A 26,300-nucleotide genomic window follows, 5' to 3' on the forward strand; every position below is an offset into this window, starting at 1 on the left:
AAGGCAGGCTTTCGTGTAATCTCTAAGAAAACCTTATGATAAAATGATTCCTCCTATAATCCTTATGCCACTTCCGCACTGCAAGGTAAAACTCATGCCAAATAGGCGCCTGAGCAGACTGCAGCATTTCCATGAACCTCGTCCCGGCAATTTGCAGAACTTGCTCTCATCTAAAGATGGACCAGTGTTTTCTGTGTTTTGCTGATTTCCCAGCCTAACAATAACCATCTCACAAGGCAAAGATCCAGGCAGAACCCATCCTTCCTGGAGCTCAGTCAATTTTTGTTCCACGGTTAGAGCCGAGTTTGTTTCTAGGTTGACTAGTGGGCTAAATCCTCCAAGACAAGGTTTAAGACCCACACGTTACGTTAGTCCTAGCATCTGAGGTCCCCATGCTCGTCCATGTCAGAAAACTGCTCTTGATGGCATTGCCACAACTTTGGGAGAAAACCCCCGAGGCATCCGAAGGCTCACAAGCATCTGGTGGAAAGAGGAGAGGAGATATGGCTCCTTGCAACAGCATCTGTGACAGAGATAACACGGAGTCGCTGTGTAATGACAACCTCGGTTCTGACTTAGCCCAATGCAGGAGCCTGAGTCACCCTGTAGAAACAAGGAGGCCCTCCTCCGTCGGCTAATTTTACATCCAAGCCAATTGTGTAATGCCAGCAGCTGCCGCTGCCAGCCAATCCACGCAGGCGTGAGAGGGGCAGCCTGAGGCAACGATGGGAATCACTAATTTCCAAGTCTCTGAACATAAGGGAGCCACTTCTGGGTTTAAACAAAAGTCAGAATGACAGATGTAAACGATGCAGTCCATGAAAACCTGCTGCAAACGTGTAACAAAGCCAGAGCTGCCACACCCCAAGTCCTTCCTGACTCTTAGGTTCAACAACAGTGACAGTGATAACACACAATGCACACCTGTGTGTGCACACCTGTGTGGCTGTGTGTGCCCCTGTGTGGCTGAGGGCTGTTGACTGTGTGTCCCTGTCCACACTTGATGATGAAGGACTCTGTGTGTAGGAGTCTGGTTCAACAACAGCAAAGGCCTTCTGGGGAAATATACAAATCGATGTCAACTTTCATTCACAACAGCCTGTCCGCTGTTGGTGGTAGAGCCCACGTGTGCGCACCCGGTGAGAAAGCGACTACGCTGTTTCCCAGCAGCCCAGGGCACTCCAGCCAGACCTGTTTCCCGAGCTGGCTTACTTCTTATGGAAGTAAGGTTTGTTTCTGCGCATCACTCGAGTTCAGGGCCAGAAACCTAGACTCCCAGTGGTCTTGCTCCCCACTGCACCCCGGCAGCAAGTGCTCCACACAGATGGCCGGCCAGCCTGCCCGGTTCAGGCTGGGCCGGTTGGGCAGCAAGCTGAGATGGACCAGAAACCCTAGTCCCTGGGCCTGGCCACTCCTCCTGGGAGGAGGGGTTTTGGTCTTTGGGGTTGCTACTGGCCAGCCACTACACTAAAAGCTTGATTGATAGTCTTCCCTTAATCTTCAGAACAACCCTGTGAGGTAGCTGAGAGAGGGTGCATGGAGACGACGCAGAGGGGTTAAGTTGTCTGCCCACAATCACAGCCAGTGAGCACAGGCTGTGGGAGCCCCCTGAGATGGCTCAGAGCCAGAGCGCTCAGCTGTCTGCCGGCTGCCTCCCAGGCCAAGCCCACCCTGAGGGATAAAAGAGCCTCCTCCCGCCCCTCCCACCCTTGGGCTTCGTCTTAATGCTGGGCCAGGCAGGGGCCTCCTCTTCAGGGGTCATTCCACCACTGCTGGGTGTCAGGGGACAGGTGAGGGGGTCCGACTCCAGAAGCAGACAGCGAAGATGCCCACACACCAGAACCCAGCCCAGGGTCCCGTAAAACTCTCTTCCATGCCCCGCTCATCTTGTCTCTCACCATATTTTGGGAACAGTGACTCAGAGGCGCACAAACTTAACAAACGTATGGCATCTTACATAAGGATGTAGAGACCCTTCAGGGCTCCCATGTGCCCACGTGACTGCAACCCCAGAGCAAGGCCATGCCATTTGACCCATCTCCCTGGAGCTGAGGCTTAGCAGCCCATCACCCCATCAATCCACCCCCCACCAGGCTAAGGAAGGTCCAGGTCTACCCACATGAATGAAGGCACTGGAGCTCAGGAAGCCCTGCTACACCCCCTCTCCACTCCCGAATATGTGACCTCATATGCCTAGCGGGCAGGGCGGCTCATGCTTGCCAGAAGCTGCCCCCCACAAAGTCCCTTGTGTGCCAGGCCTTGGGCTGACTGCGCTGAAGGTGGTGGCAGCAGAGTAAACGGAACAAACAGCTCAGGAGCTGGCAGCCACAAGAAATGTCCCAGTACCCTGGGCGCACACGGCCCGCAACACACAGATGTTGGCCTCCGACCTCGAAACTTGGATCAGAGGGCTGCCCTGGCCAGCTGCCCAGCAGCTGCGTGAGGCTGATGAGCTCACTTTTGACCTAAATAATCAAAAGAGACAAGGAGCTCGCACAAACTGTTTCTGGGACTCACCCATGATTAGCTATTGCCGTCTCTAACACCTCAGGGCTCACTGGCTCTGGGTGCCCGTGGGCCTGCTAGCTCCACCTGGGTGGCCCTTAGAGCTCTGGGACACACAGGCCCGTGAGCTGTGAGTTTGACCTCCTAACGCTGGGCAGGAGCAGTGAGCAGCCTGAGAGCCACCCAGACACAAGCGCTGGGCGGCTCCCGCCAGTGAGTGTGGTCTGCCGTCACCCGGCAGGCAGCGTGTTTGCCTAGTTCTTGGCTGGGCTGCATCTTCCTCCCCAGCCCGGGTGAGCCTGGCTCCCTCCTCCTCCTCTGGTCCAGATCCAATTTATCACAGAGCAGGGATGGGCGGAGACACAAAGAGAAAGCAGGATGACAGAAGAGGAAAGGCATTCACAGACAGAATGGCCCTGGTGGGGAGGGCTGAGGAACAGAGGGGGAGATGAAACAGGCCTGCTTCTCCGACTGCAGCGTGCACCCAAGGCTCCTGAAGAGTTTGTTAAAATGCTGACTCAGGCTCAGGAGGCCAAAGTGGGGCCCACCTTAGTGCATTTCTAACAAGCTGCCACGTTGCTGATGCTGCTGGTCCCAACACCCACCCGGAGTGGCGAGTCCCATAGATGAGTCCTGAAGAATTCCTGTGTGGGCAGAGAGGCTGTATCTGTCTGAGTGCCCGCATTCTGCCCGGAGGAAGAGCCCAAGGGGAGGCGGGGACACCTGGGGTGGCTGCTAGACTGGAGGACTAGGGCAGGGTCAGGAAAGGAGGATGGGAGGAAGGGGAAGTGGTGGGGCGACAAGACCCCCCACCTCCAAACTTCACAAGGAGCTGTTCAGGTAGAGTGAACTGGGGCCAGAGGATGCAGCAGGGACAGGAGTGTGGAGGTTTAGGGGCACCAGCGTCATGCTGGAGGGCAGAGAGTGAGAGAAGGGGAGCAGTCAGGTCGTCGGTGGGGGAGGGGAGGTGCTGACATTAGTGACGGGCCAGATGGTATTTTTGGGAAAGAGGCCATTGGGAAGAACTCCTGAGGGACTGGGAGGTTGCTGCCCTTCTCCAGAACAGCAGGGCCACGGCCAGGCATCACACACCTTCCTGCTGGGCCTCAGTCCCCACACCTGTTCTCTTCTCCTTCTCAAGAGGCAGGGCATTCAGGAGACGATGCAAGGAGGACAGTTACCTGGGAGCAGCTTGAATTCCAAGCCTGGCCATGTGCACAATTTAAAACATACTGTGGCCTACTTAGAGGAATAAACTAGCACCAGTGCAGCGCAGAAACAGGTAAAAGCAGGAGGAACTGGTACGTCAGAACTTTTAAAAGCGTTCTGACCAATGGCGCCCTCTTGTGGTTGAAAGTGAGCACTGCACGTGGCCAAGCAAACAATGGGTACCCCAGGCGGGAATGTGAGGGAGCAGGCCAACTTCAACCAGCTGTAATGTGGTTACAGTGACTTCTGGACACCACCCTCTCTGGCCCCTGGGCACTGCTACAGTGTCCCGGTGACCTGTTGGGATGCGTGCGTGGGAGTCCTGCCTGGCCCAGAGTTGTCTGAAGGGCTCAGAGCCTGAGGAACTAAGTCTCAATGTGATAATCTAGTACTCAAGTGTGCTTTTCTGGTGTTTTAAAAACCAGGATGGCAGGACGGTCTTAAGACAGCCCAGCTTTGGGACAAATTCCTTAATGCTGGGGCCTAATATCCTCTGTGAGCACGTGGCTGATTCCTGCTGGGTCTGGACTTTTAAGCATGGGAGGGACCATCACTCAGGAAGGCCCAATAGGCAGAACACATTGCAAAAGATTCCCTGGAGTCCGTGGCTGTGCCCACTGTGAGTTCCCCACCCCAGGCTCTCCTCCCCATCCCACTGCTGCTGCTGCAGCTGCAGGTAGGAGACCGAGCGGCTGACCCAGTTTTAAATTATTGCAGCTGATGCGAAGGCTCTGCCAGTGGGAAGCCACCGTGCTCCTCCTGGGCGGTGGCAGAGAGGCTTCGCAGGAAAAAGACCTTATTAAACCCCCAGTTACAGAAATCGTGGGCTCAACGCTCTTTCCTTTAGAATCAGGAATTAGTGGTCCCACGGCCTGAAAGACATTTGATATGATTCCCCACCCACACTGGAGAGACCAGGAGGGGGCTGGGTTCTGTAGCTGGTTTGGGGTACACCAGAAAGGACCCCCGTTACGCCAAGCTGCCTCTGTTCTTCCCTGGTGGCAGGGAGAGTGTTTGGTGCCATCAGATATCTGGCCACGGAGACGTCAGTTGTGCTGCTGCAGACACCCTGACCTTCCCAGGAGACATCGCTGCTCCAAGGTCTGCCTGGGAGCCGTGTCCACTGACTCTGACCTCAAACCCCCTCAGGGCCACACCCTGTCTGTCTCACTGTGCCTGGCTCCAATGAATGAATAAACAGGGGACTGAGAGGCAGCACCAGCCCTCCTCTTCAGCGTGGTCCAGAGTGACAGAGTGCCTCTGGCTTTGTCTCTGCCCAATCCTGGAAAGGAGCACGTCACCAGGACACTGCTCCGTTCCCAGGTTCCTCCAGCTCCTCGACAATGGTGTCCCTGTGTCCTGGGTCCAGTGCCGAGAAGCCTGGAGTCCGTGCCTCCTCTGCTGATGTCAGCCAGTCCCTTGCCTTGGTTTATTCCTCCGATCCCACAGCCTGTCCTCAAGCAGTATGCGAAGCCTTCCTCCCGGCCTGCTGGCTGCTGGCTTCCCGGTCAGCAGCAAAACGATATCCTTAATCGTGGTTATAACTGTCTTTTAGAGATGTTAAACTTGCTATTGCTACTGAGAGACTGAGTGTACAGACGGACAGTGGCCAGGCCAATCTATAACATTATAACTCTGACCCACACCCTGCAGCAACGAGCGCAGGAAAGTGGCCGACTGCCTCAGCGCCCAGCCCAGGCAGCCAGCCTGCCTCCAGAAGTCACCCTTACGGAAAGTTGGCCACTACCTGCAGCAACAATCCCAGTAGCCAAACAACTACCCCGTACCGATCGGCCCCTGAGGGTCTGGACATTTCAATGACTGCAGTGTCCCCAATGTCTGCCCCTGCTTCCAACTCAGGACCAACCAGAGGAAGGAAGCCAAACATGCTCCCCTAACTGCTGTTGCACCCAAGTGTCTGCTGTGGGTGCGGCCGCTGCTCGCTAGGGGAACACCCCAACACAGCAAAGTCAGGTCCGTCGGCCTGAAACGACATCTTCTGGGATGTAAACATGAACAGGTCATAGCAAGCCAGGTAGACTTCAACACAGGCTGATTCTGTGGAACGGGAGAAGGCGTCAGTTATAAAGAAGAACAGAGCCAGACTGGGGGTGTTTCTGAGCACACCCTCAGCTCTAGCTGGGCCTCGCCTCTCTCTGCACCCAGGGCTCACAGCTCAAAGCTGGAGGATGGTGGAGCAGCCCCTTCCCAGTGTAAAAGGTCCATGGCAACACTGAATGCCCTGGAGAGTGTTCTCAGAGCCACCTCTAACAAGGCCTGCTCAGCCCATTGCCGGGACCAGAGGAAACAAGGCCAGTGATGGGGGAGGCATCAGGCCAAGGCATGCTCTTGCAGGAGGCAGTCGTAGGCTGGCATCTGTCCCAGACCGTCCCTGGCAGGTGCTGGCACAGCATCAGGTGAAGTTTGTTCATCCACAGTAGGGCCCCAGGGTCCCATGGGAAAGAAGATCCAGCTCCCCTGAGGGGCTGAGCAGGATGCCAGGGCCTTGGCTAAGCAGGGAGGTCCCGAGGGCTAGGCCTGCCCAGAGAGGCAGGAGATGGGTAGGCTGGGCAGGTGGCTGGAGGGGGTGGAGGCGGGAGGCACAGCTTGCAGGGGGAGGGTGGGACTCTACAGTGGGGGGAGGGATACACACAGCCAGACTTGCAGAACCATGGGTCCTGGCATCAGGCAGGGCCCTGCTCCCCTTCCTGGCCCCTGATTCTATCTCTTTGCTTCTCCCTCTTTTTCATCCCATATTTTGACACTGGTCTACAAAAGTTAGCAAATCTCAAGAAGGCTTTATTTCCTTGTTTTCCTTTTGCAAGTGAAAGGCCATGGCCACGTTTCTCTCTGCCCATGTGATTGACCTGCCCAGGTCCAAACCCTGTGACCTTGAATGTGTTCCCTGAGCATTCAATACTGAACCTTTCTTTGCTGGCTGTTTCTTCTCTTTTCTTATGATTCAAAAGCTTAACCTGTTACAATATCATTTGTGCACTATGTTTATCTTAATACTGGTCAGCTTTTCAGCCCAGAAAACAAAACAGCAAGAGAAACATCAAACGCTTTTAAAAAACTCTCCCAGACATGGTAATGTATCTGTTTCTAAAGCCACATGCAGCCCTGGTTAGAGCTGGCGAAAACCAGGCGCGCACAATGGATGACCCACAGGTGAGCAAGTACCGGCCAGGGAGCCCTTTGCCTCAAAGCAATGGCATTGCCCCTCCTCGTCACAACCCAGAAGGAACACCCGCTTTACAAAAAAACAAACAACAGTTATTTCTCTAAAGAGCAAGAAAACTTCCATTGTTAGGTTCTTTATATGAAAGTGTTTTTTTTCATATCAATAAATATAGTTTTTTGGACAAAAATTAACAAAGAAAACCTAAACTTTGATGTCCGGGGGAATCACCATGAATGCATTTGGAATTTGTGGGAACCCGAGTGTGGGGCAGCAGTGATAACATCTGTTCGTAGGTCACGAAGAGGTCGGCGGGCAGCCCTGTTCCCGGTCCCCACCAGCCTACAGAGCACAGGAGGAAACCGGCGAATCTTCTGTTTCTCCGAGAGTGATTTCTAGTCTAGCTCAAAAACATAGCCAATGACAGATGACTGGAGACGCAACCTGTGGTCTGTCCATACAATGCAACGTCGTCTGCCTTAGAAAGGAAGGGAACTCCGACACCTGCTACAGGATGGACGGGCCTGGAGGCCCTGGCGCTCAGGGAAACGACAGACACAGAGAGAACACTGTGTGATCCCACCTCCGCGAGGTCCCTGGCGTCCTCAAATTCAGAGGCAGGAAGTAGGATGGGGTGGGGGCGGGGGGGGGGCGGGGTGCCAGGGCCTGGGGCAGGGGACCATGAGGGTTGGGGAGCTGAGAACCCTCTAAAGGCCTGTTGCACAGCAGGGTGGACGTACTCAACACGCCTAAACTGTGTACTTAGAGACGGTCAAGGTGGTAAGTTGTATATTACAAATATCTTACCACACTTCTTAAAATGCTATAAAAAGTGCAAAACTAACAACCACGTAAATTCTTTAAGTGCATTAAAGAAATTAAAAGGTGCACCCTTTGGCTGGTTCTTTGTGATGGTGGAGTGACCTGCTCTCTGGGGTGGGAGGGCATAAAGGCCCCACCTTGGGAAGTCAGACCCAGGCTGACGACCTTGTGGAATCTGCTCGTTACCTGCCTCAGGTTCTTGCTTGCAGCCCCAACTGTCCACCTTTCCTGCTCCTGGGCTCCAGAACGGGTCCTGGACCGGGCACCCCTCCTGTGTCCTGGCTCTCTGCTTCTCGCTGGGAAGCTCAGAGCTTATCTGGTTTCTCCCGGATCTGCTTCAGTGCTCCTCTCCACCTGGGGCTGAAACTCTAGCTGCACAGGCTGTGGGCGACCCTTGTCTCCCCCTCTGCACCACCCAGGCCCCATGGGGCGGAGGAGCTGGCAGGCAGCCTGAGCGGCAGGGGAAGGGCTTCCCATATGCCAAGCCCACACTTCCTGGAGTTTCCCTCACTACACACCTAGAAATGGTTAAGATGGTAAGTTGTATGTTATGAATATTTTTTCCTCACAGCAAAATGTCATTATTTCCAAGTAAGGCAAGGGCCGTGGTCTCTCCTCCTGGGCAGGGAACCAAGGTAATACGCTCTTGGCCTTTTCTCCATAAATGAAGGGCCTGGCCGCTGTGGGATCCCCACCCCTTCACAGCCCATGTGCTGCAACGGATGGAGACGTTCCCCCTTGGAGCTGCTCAGTAAGGCCGCCACTGGCCACATGTGAATTGAAATATGGCTGGCCTGAACCAGGGACTGAACTTTTACATGAATTTAGCTTTAATTTTTACATTTAAATAGCTACGCATGGCCAGTGGCTGTCACACTGGATGGCAGTGACAGAGAAAGGTCACTACAACAAAGGAAGACATTTCAAGGAGATGGGCAGCCTCTAGCTCCCCCAGGAGAACCACAGACATGGAGGCAGGACCCATCGGTGTGCGGGAGGTCACGTGCTCCCAGAGCTTCAGACCACGTGGAACCAGGGGCTGGGCAAAGTCGGGAGTGGCAAATGGGAAGACCAGCCCTTTACTTGCTAAAGACATGGCTGGAGGGGAAAGGATCACAAGGCCAGATTGTCTGAGAACAACTACAAATGGGATCATTTTCAAGGCGCCCGATCTCATTCACAGAATGCCAAGGCCAGCTAGGCTGGGCTCAAGGTGATTCCTCACGCAGGACTCGGGTGGGAGACAGGAGGGCGAAGGAAATCCCTGCTGACGGGCAGACTCAGTGAGCTTGGTCCACCTCCAGCAGAGGGTGCGATGCAGCCACTGAGAGAGCAACTCGAGAGGTGGATATAGGGGCGTGTCCAGGACATGCTGGTGCCTAAGAGGCAGAGGGCTGTGATGGTACAGGTCCGCGCTGGCCCATTTGGGAAGCGCGTGCACGGGTTAGGACAAACTCTTATCTCTGGGGGAAAGAAGTGGGGGTGAGGTGAAGATCTCACTTTTTCACATATACATTTTGAATTGTTTAGGGTGCGTTCTCATGCACACCTTTCTATCTTCATGTTTAAAAACCAACGGAAAATTCCATTGGAAATCACAGTGGCAGTGAGAAGGTGCTTCCGAGGGCTGGAGTCCCACTGGTCTGAAGCTTTGATGGCCTGATGGGCACACACCTCTGGGAACGAGCAGCTCAGGCAGCTGGAAGGTGGGGAGGGAGTCAGCTTTCAGCTTGGTTCTGGGGTTAGTCTTAGAATTCACACAGTGGAGGGTGCTCGGAGCTCTTGCCCGGGAGTCCGAGACCACATTTGCACTTCCGTTTCCTCCCCTATGTATCGGTCTTACTCTTTCCTACAGTCCATACACACTGCACGTGGGTGTGTGTCCGTGCCTGTGTGCCCATGTGTGGTGTGCGTGTGCCCGTGTGTTGTGCATACATGCCTACATGTGGGTACACCAGTGTACGCACGCCTCATGTCAGCGTGAACGTGGACCATCACTGATAGCCGGCTGGGAGATGGGATCTCTACCTGCCAAGCAGCTGGATGATTGGAACCAGGTCCATGGAAAGTCAATGTCATTGTCAGCTTCAATTAACTTTAAGAGCCCTTGAACTGTGTTTTAATCGGGCTGAGAAAAGACTGCAGCAGTGGAGGGAGGTGATCCTCTTGATATTATCTTCCAAAGCCTTGGGGTAGGTGGTGACTGAAGTCACTGGGGCCCACCACAGGGCCTCCGGCAGGGTCGCCGAGGGGAAATGCAAGCCTGGGCTTCTCTGTCTGTTTTTCAAAGGAAAGCCAGAAATCTACTGCCTCAGCGTTGGCCACCCTGTGCTTGTGTGAGTGCACACGTATGTGTGCATCTCTCTGCGTGCACGTGTGTGCATGTGTGTGCATGTGTACACGGTGCCTGTGTGAGGACACCTGGAATGGCCCCATTCGTGGGAGGCACAGGATCAGACTGAGTTTGAAACATGACATTTATCACACACAGAGCAGGGTCAAAAGAAATCAGGAGGCGGGCTGGGGTGGGGGTGCTTGGCGGTGGAGGAGATCCAGGTTCTAGAACTTCAGGAGCAGAGGGACCGAGGGGCAGGCCCTGGAGCCTCGGTGTTCATGAACTCCACCCCCGCACGGGCTCTGTAGCCCCCATCAGTTTGTTGGTGCTGGGTGGTGCTTGGAGAGCACGTGCTAAGTGTCAAAGCGATCAAACGTTGCCACCCTTTTGGTTCTGTTTTTGGGTCATTACTCTCAGCCTGAACATGTCGGTAGTTCTCTCACCTTGAAGGACAATCCCACTTGCCTCCCTCTCACCAGCTAGCTGATGCATTTCCCTGCTCCTCTGGGGAGCAAAATCCTGGAAGGAGGTGTCTGCACCCCCTGCCTCAGTTCCCTTACCTCCCATTTTTGTTGAGTTTACTCTAAGAAACACTTTACCCCAAACCCTTCACCAAAACTGTCCCTGGACATCCCTCAGCGTACCCAAAGCCCTGCATGCTGCGAGACTCCCACCGAATGCCTCGTTCTCATCTTGTCTTGCCCACCAGTAAAGCGACCACAGAATGCGCTGTCATAGCCGGGACACTTGGAGGAAGGGGCTGTAAGCAGCTACAGGCACAGCATGATACTGAGCTAGCACCCTTCCTGCCTGTGTCGAGCCGCACACCGCCCTCCCTGCCTGAGGGCCCAGCTGGGGCTGACCTCCTCCCTCCCATTGTGCTTTTTCCTCCCCTGTGACCTACCCCAGCTGGAACACCTGGGGGCTCCCCCTCTGCCCACCACCCCAGCCTTGGGGCCCAAATGCTCACAACCCCCAAATCCACACACCAGCTGGGACCTTGCCCCAGGGTTCCAGACTCACCTCACAGTTTCCAAAGGCACCAGCCCTCGACCTGAGAAGTCCCCTGGGCGTGCAAGTGACATCTCAGACCTAACAGACCCTCCTACATGCTTCTCTGTTTTAGGGTGACTGCTGCCCCCAAACCATCTCTAATCCCTCTGCCCCCCTCCTGGGGACCTTTGTGAGGACTGTCCCTCATGAGTCTAAGTCACTTTTCATGGGGGCTCCCCTCTCACTGTCCCCCCTGGCACCCTTCCCCTCCTCTGCCTCTCATTCTTCCATTTTTGTACTCTGATTCCTGTGCACATTTTAGTTAATTTACCGAGAATGTAAGCAGCAGGATCTGTATTATTTTGTTCACTGTTAGGTCCCTGTTGCCCAGCACACAATAGACCGAAATGGGGTGAACCAACCAGAGGACCCTCCTGCGCCTTTCTCTGTCATGTGACTGTCTGTAGGGAGGTCACAGGCCCACTCTCCAGGGTTGGACATGTGGTTCCCTGTCACTTGTCCTCTGAAGTCCCTGGGATTGCCCCCACCTAGGCCTGGCAGATGAGAGCAAACAGACTCCACTAGGGTTTGCAAGGGTTGTAGGCATCTGAGCATGAAACCCAGCCCTGTAACCAAGGCAAGAGCTCACAGGGACCCCCCCCACGGTGTGGCTACCCTGTTGGCTGAATGCCAGCTGATACACTACCGGAGGTGTGCAACCTTTTGGCATCCCTGGGCCACACTGGAAGAAGAAGAGTTGACTTGGGCCACACATTAAATACATTGTGACACAAAATCACAAGAAAATCTCATAATATTTAAAGTAAATTTATGGTTTTGTGTTGGGCCACATTCATAGCCATCCTGGGCCCCGTGTAGCCCGGGGGCTGCAGGTTGGACCCCTAGCCCATAAATCATAAAGTCGTCCCTTCCCTGAGGATTCCCTTCACTGAGTCATTTTTCTTTTTTCCTTTTCTTTTTAATTGCTGCCTGAGGACACGCTTATTGATTTTAGAGAGAAGGGAAGGGAGAGAGAGAGACATTGATGTGAGAGAGAAACATCAATGGGTAGCCTCTAACTTATGCACCAACTGGGACCAAACCTGCCACCCAGGCATGTGCCCTGACTGGGATTCGAATCCACTACTTTCAGTTTACAGGACGATGCCCAACCAGCTAAGTCACACCAGCCTGGGCGAGTCTTTCTTCCAAGGGACAATAATTGCCTCATATTCACATATGTCTGCTACAGCTGGAGGAAGTCTGCTAGTTTCAGGGTAATATTTCACAATGATCAATAACTACTAATCAAATATAATGGCTAAAATTTGGACTCCTGTCATTTGCATTAATAACAGAAAAATAGCTAAAATTAGCACATAATATATTTTTTAAAAGGATAAAATTAACACTTGGTTAACAACTGCAAGATTTAGTGTCTCTTAAAGCAGCCTTCATGAGAGATTTGTCCATTTAATTTGCATTGACATTTAAAACCACACACCTGGTTCTAAATTTCACTCTACTTAGAGTCTGTTCTGGCTCAGCAGCTGTGTGGAATAAATCCCATGCCAATGACTTGCCTTGGTGAGGAGTTGTTCCTTCTTTCTAGAAGTGCCTGCCCAGCTCCCTGACTACAATTGGTTTAGGGCAGACACTTGAGGGGACCAGCTGCAATACTGGCTGTGTCCATCAGGTGGCAGCACGCCCTTCCTCTGGTAAGTGGGAGATGATGGGGTGGGGGACAACTCTCCCCAGACACTCACAGGAGAACATAGGGATTGCCCCACACTTGGGAGCAGCATCCTTGGCCACTTCACATACTTGTGGACGTGCCTCTCAGCTGTCACTGTCTTCCTCTGGTCCCAAGCTGGTCCCTCATCCTGAAGACACAGATGCAGGGGACCCATGCTATACCTGTAGACACAGGGTGTTTCTCCCCTACATTTTCAGTGTACACTAAATTCTCTAGGAATGCGACTGCTGTGGGGACTGGTGGAAGACTGCACTCTCGTTTTCTTTAGCCCTTAAACAAAAACTACTCCCTCTTTCAGCGATGATGTCCTGCATCGCACCCGCCTTCAGGTACTGTGACTGACACAGCTCCCTGGAGGCTGGTGGACTCACAGTTGTACACACGGCGCCAGGTACCTGCATGACCTTCACGGCCCCTGAACAGCCTGCTACACCCATAACACCTAACTTCTCTCTGCCGGCCCCTCATCTGCTAGGTATGGCACTGCAGCTGTCTTTGGAAACAATGGAGGTATTGGATTTTACTGCTGAGGAGTTTTATTTCTGGATGAAAAGGGCACATCGGATCTGACTGGTTCAGATCCATCACTCTGGCGTTCTGGCTTTCAACCTCCTCAACAGTGAAGACACACGAATAAAACAAACACGAAGGAAAGCCCCGTACATCCCATCTCCCTGGAAACAGAGCCCGTCGGTCTGTTTCAGATATTCGCACGGGCCTCTCGGTCATTTTTACAGCACTGTGTGCTACAAAGTCAGTGTAAGGTGCAATAATCCCTCAGCTTTCAAAGGGAAACTTGTGTTTCTTGCCCTCTGATCTTACGTATGTCGTGTGCATGCAATCTTGGAGATCAGGGTTCTGAAAAGGCTCCCTTCTCCTGAGGATAAAAACCCCTAACAATGAAAGATGAAAGAAACAAAAGCCACTTATTCTAATTGAAGAGGAGATAAACTTTCTTGCTGGAGCAAGAAATCACAGGGGACATCCCATGTCACATTCGGCAGCCTGGCACGTGAAGTGACTTTATTCACCTGCAGACGAAGTTTACTTGTGCAGCAAATATTTACCTAGGCGCCATGTACCCACTCACAGGCCCTACATTCTAGGGTAGACAGAGGCCGAAACCCAGCTGCAGAGGAATTACCGCCATTTCAGACAAGCCCCGTGAAGCCAATAAGCCTGATAGGTGAGGAATCTGGGCATGAAGGGATGATGGGCATGATGGAGGGCTTCCCTGAAGAGTCACCGTGTGGCTTAGAGTATAAGACGGAGTGTCTCCAGAGACCCAGCAGAGGAACAGCAAGTGCAAAGGCCCTGAGGCCAGAAGTGCTGAGGACCAGCAAGGGTAGTGACCCCCAGGGGAGAAATGGCACCAGCCTGGAAGGTCTCGAGACTGGAAATCCAGCTGCTCCCTGCCCAGCATCCAGCCTGCTTGTGGCCTGAGGAGGAGGAGGTGCATCTCTATATTAGGCTCAGAATGTTGGGTGTTGACATTTCCAGATATAAAATAATTCTTAGACCTTTTAAAATCTAAGAGTGACCCGAAAACCTGAGTTTCCATCCACAGGGAAGGAAGGATTTACCTCACTGAACCCATCTTAGGTGGGCAGTGGGGGACCAAATAAAGCACCCCTATGACCACCCCTCCTGCCTGTTCAGCCAGGTGCTGAGCGGTTGCTGCGGCAATGCTGCCCTCTCCAGGCACCAAGTCTGGGGCTAGCCACTGCCTCGGCCAGGGTTCGGCGACCGTGCCTGTGACCACAGAGATGGCTTGTGGTGAGTTTCCATCTCCAGGATCTTTAGATCCCTAAATGAGGGTAGGAGGAGTACAACCAGAGAGAAAGTGAGCTGTTGGGTGGGGAGGCCCTGGAAGGTTCGGGAGATGGTCTGTAAGCAAAGACCCTGTTGTACATGCGCATGCTGAGCTCTCAGCTTTCACAGCCCCTGCGTTCCTCAGGTTCTAACCAGTTTCAGTTCAGCAAAGGTGAACAACTCCTCAGCGTTTTCTAAAGCGGAAATGAATGGAAAGAGGTTCGATGAAAGGGAGGAGGTTCCCCAGCTTGTAGCTCAATGTTGTAAGACCAAGAATATCTTTGGCATCTGAGAAGTGACTGTGTACACTTAGCATTCAGTGTTCCTCAAGTCTTGCTGAGCTCCCGCCACTGCCCAGGCTTTAGAGAGAGGACTGGGGCCGAGGGGCCACAGGGGAGGGAGGGATGAGGGCTCTGGCCTCTCCTGGGTATGGAACTACCCCCCACCCCTCCCTGGGAGATGGTCCCTGCAGGGAAGGCTCCGGAAGCTGGCGCAGAAGCCCACCCTCTGGAAGACCAGCCAGACTGCCAACCACAGCCATCCCCATTTTCTTTTTAAATCATTTGAACTTGTCCTTCCCTAAAACCTCTGCTGAGTTCATCATTTCATACTCAACCTGCTGCCCCTTTCTGCTTTGCTGGTTTGTCCCAGGGAGTCCCCAGCACCATTCAAGCATTCCGCCACTGGGCACACAAAGCTCTAGAGCAGGGGTCCCCAACCGCTGAGCTGTGGGCTGGTATCTGTCCGTGGCCTGTTAGGACCAGGCCTTGAGGGACACTCACCTGAACTTTGCCTCCTGTCCAGAATGGGAGGTGACCTCCTCACCACTTCAGAGGACAAGGCCTCTGCCCTGGAGGGTCTCACAGCCATCTCCACAGGGCAGCCTCCCGCCCGGGAAAGACAGACCCTTTCCCAGCACTGTCTTGCTCATCTAATGAAAGACTGGACACTGACCCTGAGGGAGGAAATGTGCCCGGGCTCAGTCGGACTCCAGGAGGGGCAGGCTGGCGCCGGACGCCTCCCACAGGTGAGGGGAAGGATGCCAGCCCTGGAGCTGGAACAACCGAGCAACTGGATTCTGATCCAGCATCTTCCACTGCTCAGCTGTGTAACGTCCGGCTGGCTCCTGAACTCCCCTCGGCCACAACCTCCTTATCCGGCAAAGGCCCCTTGCGAAGCCGCAGCGGGGTTCAGCAACACGCACCTGGGGATGCTGGTGAGATAGGTCATGACATTCTGGAACTCCTTGTCCGGCACGTCGCTGAAGGCCGGGTAGTCTGGGAAGGTGATGACAGGGCTGCCGTCCTGCCCCCGCCCACCTGCGGAGAGAGCACAGGCAGCACTTAACCCGGGCATCTGTGCTGCGGCCTCAGCGGAACAGGACTGACTTTTCATAAGCGCTGACTATCTCACTTAAAACTGACGGTGTGCTCTTCAATGTTGTATTTTCATTATGAAATACACGCATGCGTACTGAAGGAAATACTGAGAATGTACGAGACAGCGAGATGAGTTAAAACAATCACGCTTTATCTTCCCACGATGGGGCAGCCACCACAGCACTGGGCACATTTCCTTCCAAACCTTTTTCAGTGTATTTTTCTACCCAATTGAGACTGTGTTGAATATAAAGCTGGCATCCTAAACTACAGTTTCCTGAGCTTTACAAAGACGTGACGTTATTTTAAACACTGAGTGACGTTCGGTGCAGGCTGTGCCCCGTGCACGGGCATTTGGTAGTTCCTCCGATGTTCCATGTGTTAGACGATTCCGTTCTGAAGGGAGTCACCCCTTTAGCTCTTTAAGGTGGAGGAGGCTGCAGGTGGAACCAGAGAGGGACTTTCCCAGGGGAGCGACACCTCTGACATTGCACGAGGGAAAACAGAGTTGAGAAAATGGATTGGTGAGTCAGAAGCAGTGGCCAGGGGGTGCGGCTTGGAATCTGGGAAGGTGAGCATGGCTCTAATCCGGTGGGGCAGCGGGGAAGGGAGGACCTTAGAGAGGAAGGCTGTGAATGTGGTCTGGGACAAATTTGGTCTGAATTGTCCCACAAACGATTGGGAGGATAAGCATAGAGGGTACATGAGAAGAGACAGGGCTTGTACGGGTCCTAGGCTCCGGTCTGCTTGCCTGTGTCCTGGGCCAGAAACAGATGCCACTGCTCCCTCCAGGGATGGGGCCCATTTCTCTTCCATTGAACCTGAGGCTGGCCTGGAGACCCACTCTGGCCCATCCGCTGTGGCAGAAGTGATGTGCAGAGTTCCCAAGGCCGGGCTGTAACACACTGTAGGGTCCACCCTCCTCACTCTGAGTTCCCTCCTGGAAACCAGTTATCATGTAAGCATCCAACAGCCCTGCATCCATTGTGCAGTAAGGAAGCCCAGGCACTGCCAGGGAAGCAGGAGCAGACTGCGTGAAGGGGACCAAGGTATCCCATGTGAGGAAAGCCCCCAATATTCCAGCCAGCCCCTGAGGTGGATGCAACCAGAGTTCTTATCCAGAATTTCCTGATGGATGGGAGGTGGGATGGGGAGAAGGAGGACTCCTTCCAGGTTTTGCTTGAGAGTTCCCATGAGCTTTGATGAAAACCCACGATAGTCTGGGTTTGTTTTAGACACTGAAGCTTAAGGTGTTTGTTCATTTTCTAACAAATGCCCACAGACTTGGCAACATAAATCGACAGCCCACAGTTGTGTAGCTCAGAGTCATGGCCTGGCTCAGCAGGTTCTTGCAGCCTGAAACCCAGGTGATGCTGGGCCTGTGTCTCACTTGAGGCCAGGCTTGTGTTCCAGACCACTTTAGGTGCTCACAGAATTCAGCTCCCTCTGTTGTAACCCTGAAGTCCCCAAGTTCCTGCTGCTGTTGGCTGGGTGTCTCTCAGCCCCCAGAGGCACACAGTCCTTGCCAGGTGCCCCACCCCCCATATTCAAGGCCAGTGGCAGGAGACCTCTGTCATGTTGGTCCTTTGTACTCAGAATCCCTCATGCAGGAGGAACTTGGTCCCTTTGATGACTCAGCTGATTAGGTCAGGCCCACCAAGGCTGATCCTACCGTCAGCTGATTTGAGACCTTGATTACTACTGAAGGTCCCTTTCGTGAGCACCGGGACGGCATCTGAATCCCAGAGAGAAGACCTGTCTGGGTCAGGGTCAACCTGGGGTCCTGCCTCCTCCCCAGGTACTGAACAGGCAACACGATGCTGAGGGGTGGTGGGATGCAACCTGCCGGAAGGTCAAGGTCATGAGTCTGGGTCACCAGTGCACATAGCTGTGAGCCATTGGGGGACCTGACGGTGGTGTGAAGAGGTTGGGAGATGCGATGGAGCCAATGGAGCTGGTGAAGAGACCGCAGCTCCTTTCCTAAGTGTTCTGTTGCCGTTGGCCATGGCTCGTCCTATTGGGGGATTTTTATTTCCCCTAAGGATGCCCCGCTTTCTCTCCTTCCTCCATGAGGCCAGCGCCCCTTACAGTGATTGCTCCATAAAGATCAACGGGCTGTTCCATTGTCAACAAATCCCAGAGGCTCTGTTTTCCTGCTCACACCTTCAGTGCTCCATGGGCACACAAACCCCAGAGCTACACCTCGGGTCTGTGTGTTGGGGGGCAGCACTGGGGAGGCCAAGGGAGGCCCTGGGGAGCAGGGCTGGTCTTGAGGTTCAGGAGGGAGCCCCAGCCTGATGGCCAAGGGGAAAGGACTGGCTGCAAGAAGAGGGCCAAGAGGATGGCGCAGGTTGAGCTCCTTCATTCTCAGGAAGCCCCCCCCCCTAACTAACAGCATGAGAAAGGTGTGCTCCAGTTTTTCTGAATTCGCCCAAGGCAGGTAGACTTGCCCGGACAGAGGGGTGACCCACACAGCTCTGAGAAGGAGCTGCTTCAGGGGCAGTCAGCTTGCCCTCTGCTGCTTTGATGTACCAGCTCCGTCTGGCGCTGGGGTCACGTGCCACAGCCAGCTGGACAGGACAGCAGGACACCTCACAGGGGTGGAGGAGGAAGCTGGACCTGAGAGGAGGGCGGCACCTAGACAGCCTTGGGGATACAGGGCTACCCAGGACAGACCCCAGCAGTAGTGCCAGCCCCTTGCCCACATCAGCCACACCACAGGGCCTTCTCCCAGAGGATGGAGCCACAGAAGCCAGAGCTGCTCAGTGAGGGAAATGCCTAGGCCCTGGATGCTGTAAGAATGAGGCCAACTCTGCCACAGCATCCTGTTCTTACTTCACCTGTCACAGGAAATGTCTGGATTCCAAGAGACTGCAGCCAGCCCTGCTTGGGGCTGCTTCCCTCCCAGGACACCAGCTGACCTCCAGCCAGCTCTTCCCATGGCTGCTTGCCAGCCAGCACTGAGCTGCCCTCTTCACAGGCATCACTACAGCATCTCCTGGCCCTCAGTTAAATCAAAAGCCAGCTGCAAGGGGATTGTCCCCAGTTCCCACTATGCGGGATAGGACCACTTAGGTCATGGAGAACCAGAGCCGAGGGGATGCCAACCACTCACCATGCAGAACCTGACCCACACTCCCCCGCCTCCGGCACTCACCGGACAGGTAAGCAAAGCGCTTCTTCAGCTGGTCCTGGATGTCGGCAGCACAGAGCGGGGTGATGTCCTGGTGCATGATTTCATCTGGGGGGAGAGCAGACGAACACACCTATCACTCGGTAGAAAAACTGCCCCCACGTGCTGCAAGTCTGGGTCAGCCCCACGCAGTCTTGCACATCAGTAGACCACTGAGGGGCCAGTGGTCACGTGCTTGGAAAAAATTTGTTTCCAATACGCAGAAACCTTTGTTTCTCAGAGCACAAAAAGCTAAGTGCTGAGTGATTCATCAATATTTAAAATGTGGTGTGTGTCAGAGGCACAGAGAAAGGCAGAGAGCGGGGTGGGAGGGAGGGAGACAGAGAGGGACATGCAGGCAGAAGGAGAGACTCGAGGAGGGGGTGAGCTGGGAGCTGCAGGACTGACCCCTACAACCAGCAGTCAATGAGCAGCACCAAAACAGACGTGCTTTGTTCTGTGAGTCTCCACCCATGCTTGGAAGTGGTCCAGGCAACTCTTGGGGCCCTTACCTGTCGCCTACGCAGAGACTTGCTGCTCAGAGAGGAACCTGGCCGCTCTAGTGGGTCCACAGCCTCCACACACACACGTGCGGGGCCTCACCACCTGCCTGACAGGGACACTGAGGAGGGCGTTGAGCCAAGTCCCTGAGCCTGGTGCTGAGAGGAAAAACGGCTTAGCAGGCTGCAGGCTGCAAGTTCTAGATGAGGAGTTGGGGAGTGAGTTGGCAGTACCTCAAGCCACACCCTGGTGACATCGACCAGGAGCAAGAAGGTTTTGCAAGACTCTAGGGGAAAACCTGGAGACTGACTGAAGATGTGAGGTCACTGCGTAGCGCGTCGGGCTGGGGTGTCGGCAGGTGGGCCAAAAAGGCGGGTGTGCTCAGGTGTCTGTGGCTCTTCTGAGTCAATGCCAGGCTAGAAGTTTGGCAAAATTTGCAGTCTTGGGCATTGACACATTTTCTCTAAAGCGACTCACAACTCACACTGATGCCTCGCAAACGGGGAATATGGGTCATGGAGATCTTTTACCCTGGAGGTTTCAGTGGAGGAAGCAAAATGCTATCCGCACAGATCAGCCCGAAATCCTGTTCTTCTGGTCTTGCAAACAAGCAAGTGTAAACAGGTGACACACTTAAACAAGAGGCGGGTCCCAAAGGTCCTGCCTGTGTCATCTGTGGAACTACCAACCGTCACGACTGGCTGGCCCTTCAACTCTGCTGGTGTTGCAGAGGAAGTGGCAAGAGATAGGGCTACTGGGCCTGCCGGGGCCCAACAGAGCGGCAGCAGCATTTGGGGTCAGGAAAGGAACGACAGTGAACGCTCATTAAATGCAGAAAGGCAGGAACCACCCCGGGCCTCCCATGGACGGCTTAGTGGCACCGTGCCATTTCTGGGTGTGCACTTAGATGTCCCAGCCATGGCTTCCTTTTGTGGGAGAGAAACAGGATTGGAAGCAATCACTCCAAGAGAGCTTGGGATATATATTTTACATTTCGGATGAGGTGATTTAAGACAATCTAGACCTCACTTGTTTAGAATGAGTGCCAGGTGCGACTCATGCGGCAGCCTGGAAGTGTCGATTTTACGTCGCTTCTTTCTTCTCTCAACAGAAAGGAAGAACCACACTATCAGATGTGAAACCTGCCCTCCATTTCAGCCCTGCAACCCTGGGAGAAGTGTGTCACTGAAACAGAGACCACCAGGAGGTAAGGGTCTCCCTGAAGGATGGAGGCGTCCCAGGGCAGCAGAAAATGGCACAGACACGGTGAGCTGGCAAATCCTTTGACGAGTGGGGACCCGACGTCAGTGACAAGCACAGATGCTGGGCCAGAGCGGCACCCTGATCTTGCCGTGACCCTGGAGACATCTGCCCTGGATCTTGACATCTGCCCCCAGGACTCAACTACCAGATTTCACCAGCTCGCGAGCAAAGAAAAGGATGAATGTCCCGGCCTCTGATGGTAGACATTTGTACAGTAATTCTTAGACTTGACCCTGAAAGGCTGAGGCGTCGAGGCAGCACTTCCTCTTACGAGCAAACTCACATTCCTAAGCTCACTTACGGACACCACGGGCTGTTCTCTGTCCAGCTCGCCCTGACGGCACGCGGCTTTCCCACGTACTAGAGACAGGGCTGACACCACTGACCACTCCTATACTTTCTGCGACAGAGTGACAGTCTCAGTGGACCACTGTTCGTGTGAATTTGGTTCCAGTGAGGGACGTTTCTGGGGCCTCCTCACCTACTCTTCTCTCGGGGTGATGGCTGCCTCACAATCTTAAACTTTCTTACATGGGCCAAGGCCCCGCTTGCACAAGCTATTCACTCTGTAATGCTTTGCCCGTATCTGTTTGCCAGTCTAATCCCACTCGCTTCCTGGCCAAGATGTCACCCTTCGGGGAGGCTCCTAGCCTGGGCCAGGCCTCACAGCATCCTACCGGCACCCAAGGAGCACCCGCCATGCCCGCCACTCCCAGCTGTCCTGCCCCCAGGGCCTGGCTCAGTGGTTCCCGTGGAAGGAGCTCAAAGAACACGTGTGGAACAAATTGGCACAAGGAGAACAGCAGAATGACTTCCCAGAGCATCACTTGGCACACAACTAATTCGGCGAAGTTCTTTCTGGCTTGCACATAGGCTGGCTCCAGAATTTCTGACCAGTCGCAGGCTGTGTGGGGTGCAGAGCTTGCTGACCGCTGCAATCGTTACCCTGTAGCCAGGCTGGGGAAGCCAATGCTTGTGAACTTTCTGGGGTAGAACTAATTCTAATATTGTACCTTAGACCAAGCGCCCCATTTTAGGTTTGAAAAATGGGGTTACTCTGTGCAGAATCTGTTGGAAACCGCACAGAGGTATGTTCACACAAATGGACTATCTAAAGAGCACTCACATCTTAAATGGTCACTGGCCACTCCTCGGAAAACTGAAAATAACTAAAAACATCGCCCACCTGGGGTTAAGGAATGTGATTTTCAGTTTGTTGCGTGATGCCTTCCGTGGCAACAGGCTCTGGAAGTTTGTTCTGTTTCATCCTGCACGCGGCCTTATTCTCATTCAAGGACGGGGCAACTTTGCACTTCGTGCTGTTTTTTTAAGGTCCTTGTCCACTGTGTTTAATTGTGTGAAAGAGCTACACTGCGGCCACTGGTTCAGAAGGAAGTGGAGGTGCTTGTCGGTGACACAAGTGAGCCTTAGTCCCTCAGAGCTCCACCAGTGTCAGAAGTCTGGGACAGGAAGTGGGGTCACCCAACCCGCCAGTTCAATAAAAGGGTCAGGCAGGGCCCCGCTCCCTCACAGAACGTCTCTGTGAGAACACAAAGCCTTACAGACAGCCACCCTTCCCAGCATTCTGGCCTCCGCCCCGACGTAAATGGAGACTCCCAGGCAATTACCCCATCACAGAGTCACTTTTGAGAAGAGGTTAAGAAAGGCCTTGAGTCGGAGGGGTGCAGGATGGGAGAGGACAGTGCTTCTCTTCTGATCCTCTACAGGGTGGCGAGCACATGGGGGTTAGGCGTGGGGTCCGAAGGCTGAGTGGACTCCCAGCATCAGCTCTGGGAGCCCGTCTGCGAAGGCTACCATGACTGGTGCACGGCAGGGACAAATGGCCCACCTACCCCTTCCCTGGGAATTATCCCCGGCTCACAGCGTCTTGTCTGGCCTGGGACCCAGCTCAGCTCTAGAGGAGGCGAAGAGGGTGACCCCTCAGTGCTAGAGTGGACTCACACAAAGTTGTTGTCCAGATCCCGCCCGGTTTGGGCAGCACTCAGAGTCCAGGGGCGGCATCACGCTTTGTCTGTAGGTCTCTCACCCTAATACAGTTAGACTACTGCAGCAAGCTTCCTTCCTCTTGCAAACTGACTTGAGGATCTGCTTTCGTGTAGGACAATTTTGTAATGGAGGGGGGCAGCACCTCGTCATGCCTGTCCACTGAAGGGGCATGCCGTGCCTCGGCTCTGCTCACCAGAGGCCGCCTGAGGCAGAGAGAAAATGCGGCACTGGCAGGGGCTGACGTAGAACCCATGGGACCCTGAAAATCCATTGACTGGTGGCAAACGTCCCAGGTTAAGTGAGCCCCTGTGCACTAGGAGAAGCCTTGAATTGCATCCAGTTCAAAGGCTGGTCCCTGAGCTTTACTGGTGACCTCGGACCTCACTCAAAGGAGACTGGAGCCTAAGAAAGGCTCCTACAAAGGGGCCAGCAGCTGGTGGCAGGCCCTGGGCCACAAAGTCTGTTATGTGCCAATTCTCTTATTTATATCTGTCTGAAAGTCTCTACCCAAGGCTTTTGGGGTTTTGTTATTGTTGTTTTGTAGATAATTAAGAATTTACTATCCTGCTCTTTTTTAAAAGTATGTTTTATTATGTTATTACAGTTGTCCCAATTTTTCCTCTTTGCCCCCCTCTGCCAATACCTGCCTTCCCTCCAGCCATCCCCCACTTAGTTCATATCCATGGGTTGTGCATGTAAGTTCTTTGGCTTCTCCATATCCTATAGTATTCTTAACCTCCCCCAGTCTATTTTCTACCTGTCAGTTATGCTTTTTAATCCCTGTACCTGTTCCCCCCTCCCAGCTGATAACCCTCCAAATGATCTCCATAACTATGATTCTGTTCTTGTTCTTTGCTTAGTTTTTTCCAAAACAACTATTCAGTTGTTGATAGTTGTGAATTTGTTGCCTTTTTAATGTTCACAGTTTTGATCTTGTTCTTAAATAAGTCCCTTTAACATTTCATGTAATAAGGGCTTGATGATGATGAACTCCTTAGCTTTACATTCTCCGGGCAGCACTTTATCTGCCCTTCCATTCTAAATGATAGCTTTGCTGGATAGAGTAATCTAGGTTGTAGGTCCTTGCTTTTCATCACTTTGAATACTTCTTTCCAGTCCCTTGTTGCCTGTAAGGTTTCTTTTGAGAAATCAGCTGATAGTCTTATGGGAACTCCTTTCTAGGTAACTGTCTCCTTTTCTCTTGCTGCTTTTAAGATTCTCTCCTTATTTTTAACCTTTGGCATTTTAATTATGACGTGTCTTGGTCTGGTTCTCTTTGGGTCCATCTCGTTTGGGACTATCTGTGCTTCTTGGGCTTGTATGTCTATTTCCTTCACCAAATTAGGGAAGTTTCCTCTCATTATTTTTTCAAATAAGTTTTCAATTTCTTGCTCTTCCTCTTCTTCTAGCACCCCTATGTTTCAGATGAGGTACATTTGGAGATGTTCTGGAGGTTCCTAAGCCTCTCCTCATTTTATTTTTGAATTCTTGTTTCTTCTTTCTGTTCTGGTTGAATGTTTATTTCTTCCTTATGATCCAAATTGTTGATTTGGATCTTGGCTTCCTTCTCTTCATTGTTGGTTCCCTGTAGATTTTTCTTTATTTTACTTAGTGTAGCCTTCATTTCTTCCTTTACATTGTTGCTGTACTGAGTTCTGTGAGCATCCTAATCACCAGTGTTTTGAACTCTGCATCTGATAGGTTCACTATCTCCTTTTTGGTTAGTTCTTTTTCTGAGGTTTTATTCTGTTCTTTCATTTGGGCCATATTTCTTTGTCTCCTCAATTTGGCAGCCTCCCTGTGTTTGTTTCCGTATATTAGGTAGAGCTGCTTGGACTCCTTGTAAAAGACACCTGTAAATTATGTGGGGTAGAGCCTTAGGTAATTGCTAGGGTGGAGCAACCTGCTTCACTGCTTTGTGGTTCTGTGTGGGGGGAGGGCTCGGAGAGTGGACTGTGCTGCCACCTGGCTTCTGGGGATTTGCCTGACACTCACCCCATTTCCAGTCACTTCACTCACTTCCTGTATGTGACTGGCACCCTTCCAGCTGTTGTCCTGGTGTTGCATCCAAGGATTTTGTTTATTTTCAATCAAAATACAACAGTGATGTCTTCAAAGTCCAGGGTGGTGGGTCAAGTGGGGTTATTTCACCAACTCACTTGGGTAGGATTCCTATTTCACCAAGCCCACCCCAGGAATCTCCAAACCAAGAGCAAAGTGTGTGTGGAAGGAACAAGAGGAGAGGCCACTGGCTCCAACCAAGCCCCATTTGGAGCCCTACAGGCCAGGTGGGATGGATGTCTTGTCCACCAGCTGTTGAGTCTTCTTGGCCGGGATGGGAGCGACGTCTCCATTTCTATTTATAATGTATGTGGAGGGCTCTGTGGTCTACCCACTCAACATGTGTGAGATCTCTACTGATTTGGGCAGCTGACTGCTCATTCACAGCACATCCTGAGTGTTTGATATTGAATTAGGCATAAGAATTTCACATCATGTGCAAAGCATCGTTAATTCACTCAGTTCACCAAATGTTCTCCTTGATTTCCTAATCTCAGAAAGCAAATCCTTACAAAGTGTAAAATAAAAGACCCCATATGAAAGGTGCTTGACTGAAATTGTCATCAAGGAAAATACATCTCTCCCCATAAAAAATTCTCAGTTTCCGTGCCCCCAGTTGGAGGAAATCAGGAGAATCAAGCTGGAGCCATCCGTACCCTCCTGTGTGGGTGTCGGGGGTCAGTCCACCACGCAGAACTGGCTGAGTGGGACTAGAGTGGACACTATTTCTGCAGATGAAGCTGTGCACACCAGAGGCCCTGTGAGCCTCCTCACAGCACAGCCTCCAGAATTGCATTTTCTAAGAATGTATGCCTACTTGCTCAGCACATCTGTAACTCAAGCCTGCACAGGAATCACCTGAAAACCTCACTAAGGCACACATGCAGAACTGCCGGTAAGCCTCACCTGAATGCATTGGGTGTTTTCTATTGTATCCTGCTGCCTGCCGGCTCCAGCAAGCCTCAGCATCCTCCTTAACACAGGCTCCAGGCAGCCTGCCCAAGCATACGAAGATGGCACATAAGCCAAGGCCCCTGAGCTGCCTCGACCTATATCAGAGTATCAGCAGTGCCCACAGCCTGCCTGGCTACCCCGACCAGCATGGGGCCTTTTCCCAGGGGCCTCGACTGCCACTGCTAGGGCCTCTGGGGTCAAACTCCCAGAAAAGCATTTTTCTGCATGTCCCACAGAGCCCTCTCCCATCAGGGAGAGAAGGGTTCCATGGTCAGACAAACTTGGAAAGCATCACAGACAAGCTTTCTATTGCAGAGGCTCTAGGAAGGTCAGCAGTGCCACCCCCAAAC

The 26,300-nt window shown here is 53.0% G+C and overlaps 1 protein-coding gene across 19 annotated transcripts in view; it reads right to left on the reverse strand.

Annotated features, from left to right (window-relative positions):
* Positions 1–26,300, reverse strand: part of MCF2L (MCF.2 cell line derived transforming sequence like) — a 165,905-nt gene that overhangs the window by 39,300 nt on the left and 100,305 nt on the right. For 15 of the 19 annotated variants that reach the window (XM_024578945.3, XM_045186612.2, XM_045186613.3 and 12 more), the window contains 2 exons: positions 19,150–19,233; positions 15,818–15,932 (listed from right to left, as the gene is read on the reverse strand). In XM_024578945.3, the coding sequence (XP_024434713.2) occupies positions 15,818–15,932; positions 19,150–19,233 (199 nt within the window). The other 4 variants (XM_045186623.3, XM_053916387.1, XM_045186625.2 and 1 more) reach the window with 4 other exon arrangements.

This window comes from Desmodus rotundus, chromosome 13 (assembly GCF_022682495.2).
Source record: "Desmodus rotundus isolate HL8 chromosome 13, HLdesRot8A.1, whole genome shotgun sequence".
Classification (NCBI taxonomy): Eukaryota; Metazoa; Chordata; class Mammalia; order Chiroptera; family Phyllostomidae; genus Desmodus; species Desmodus rotundus.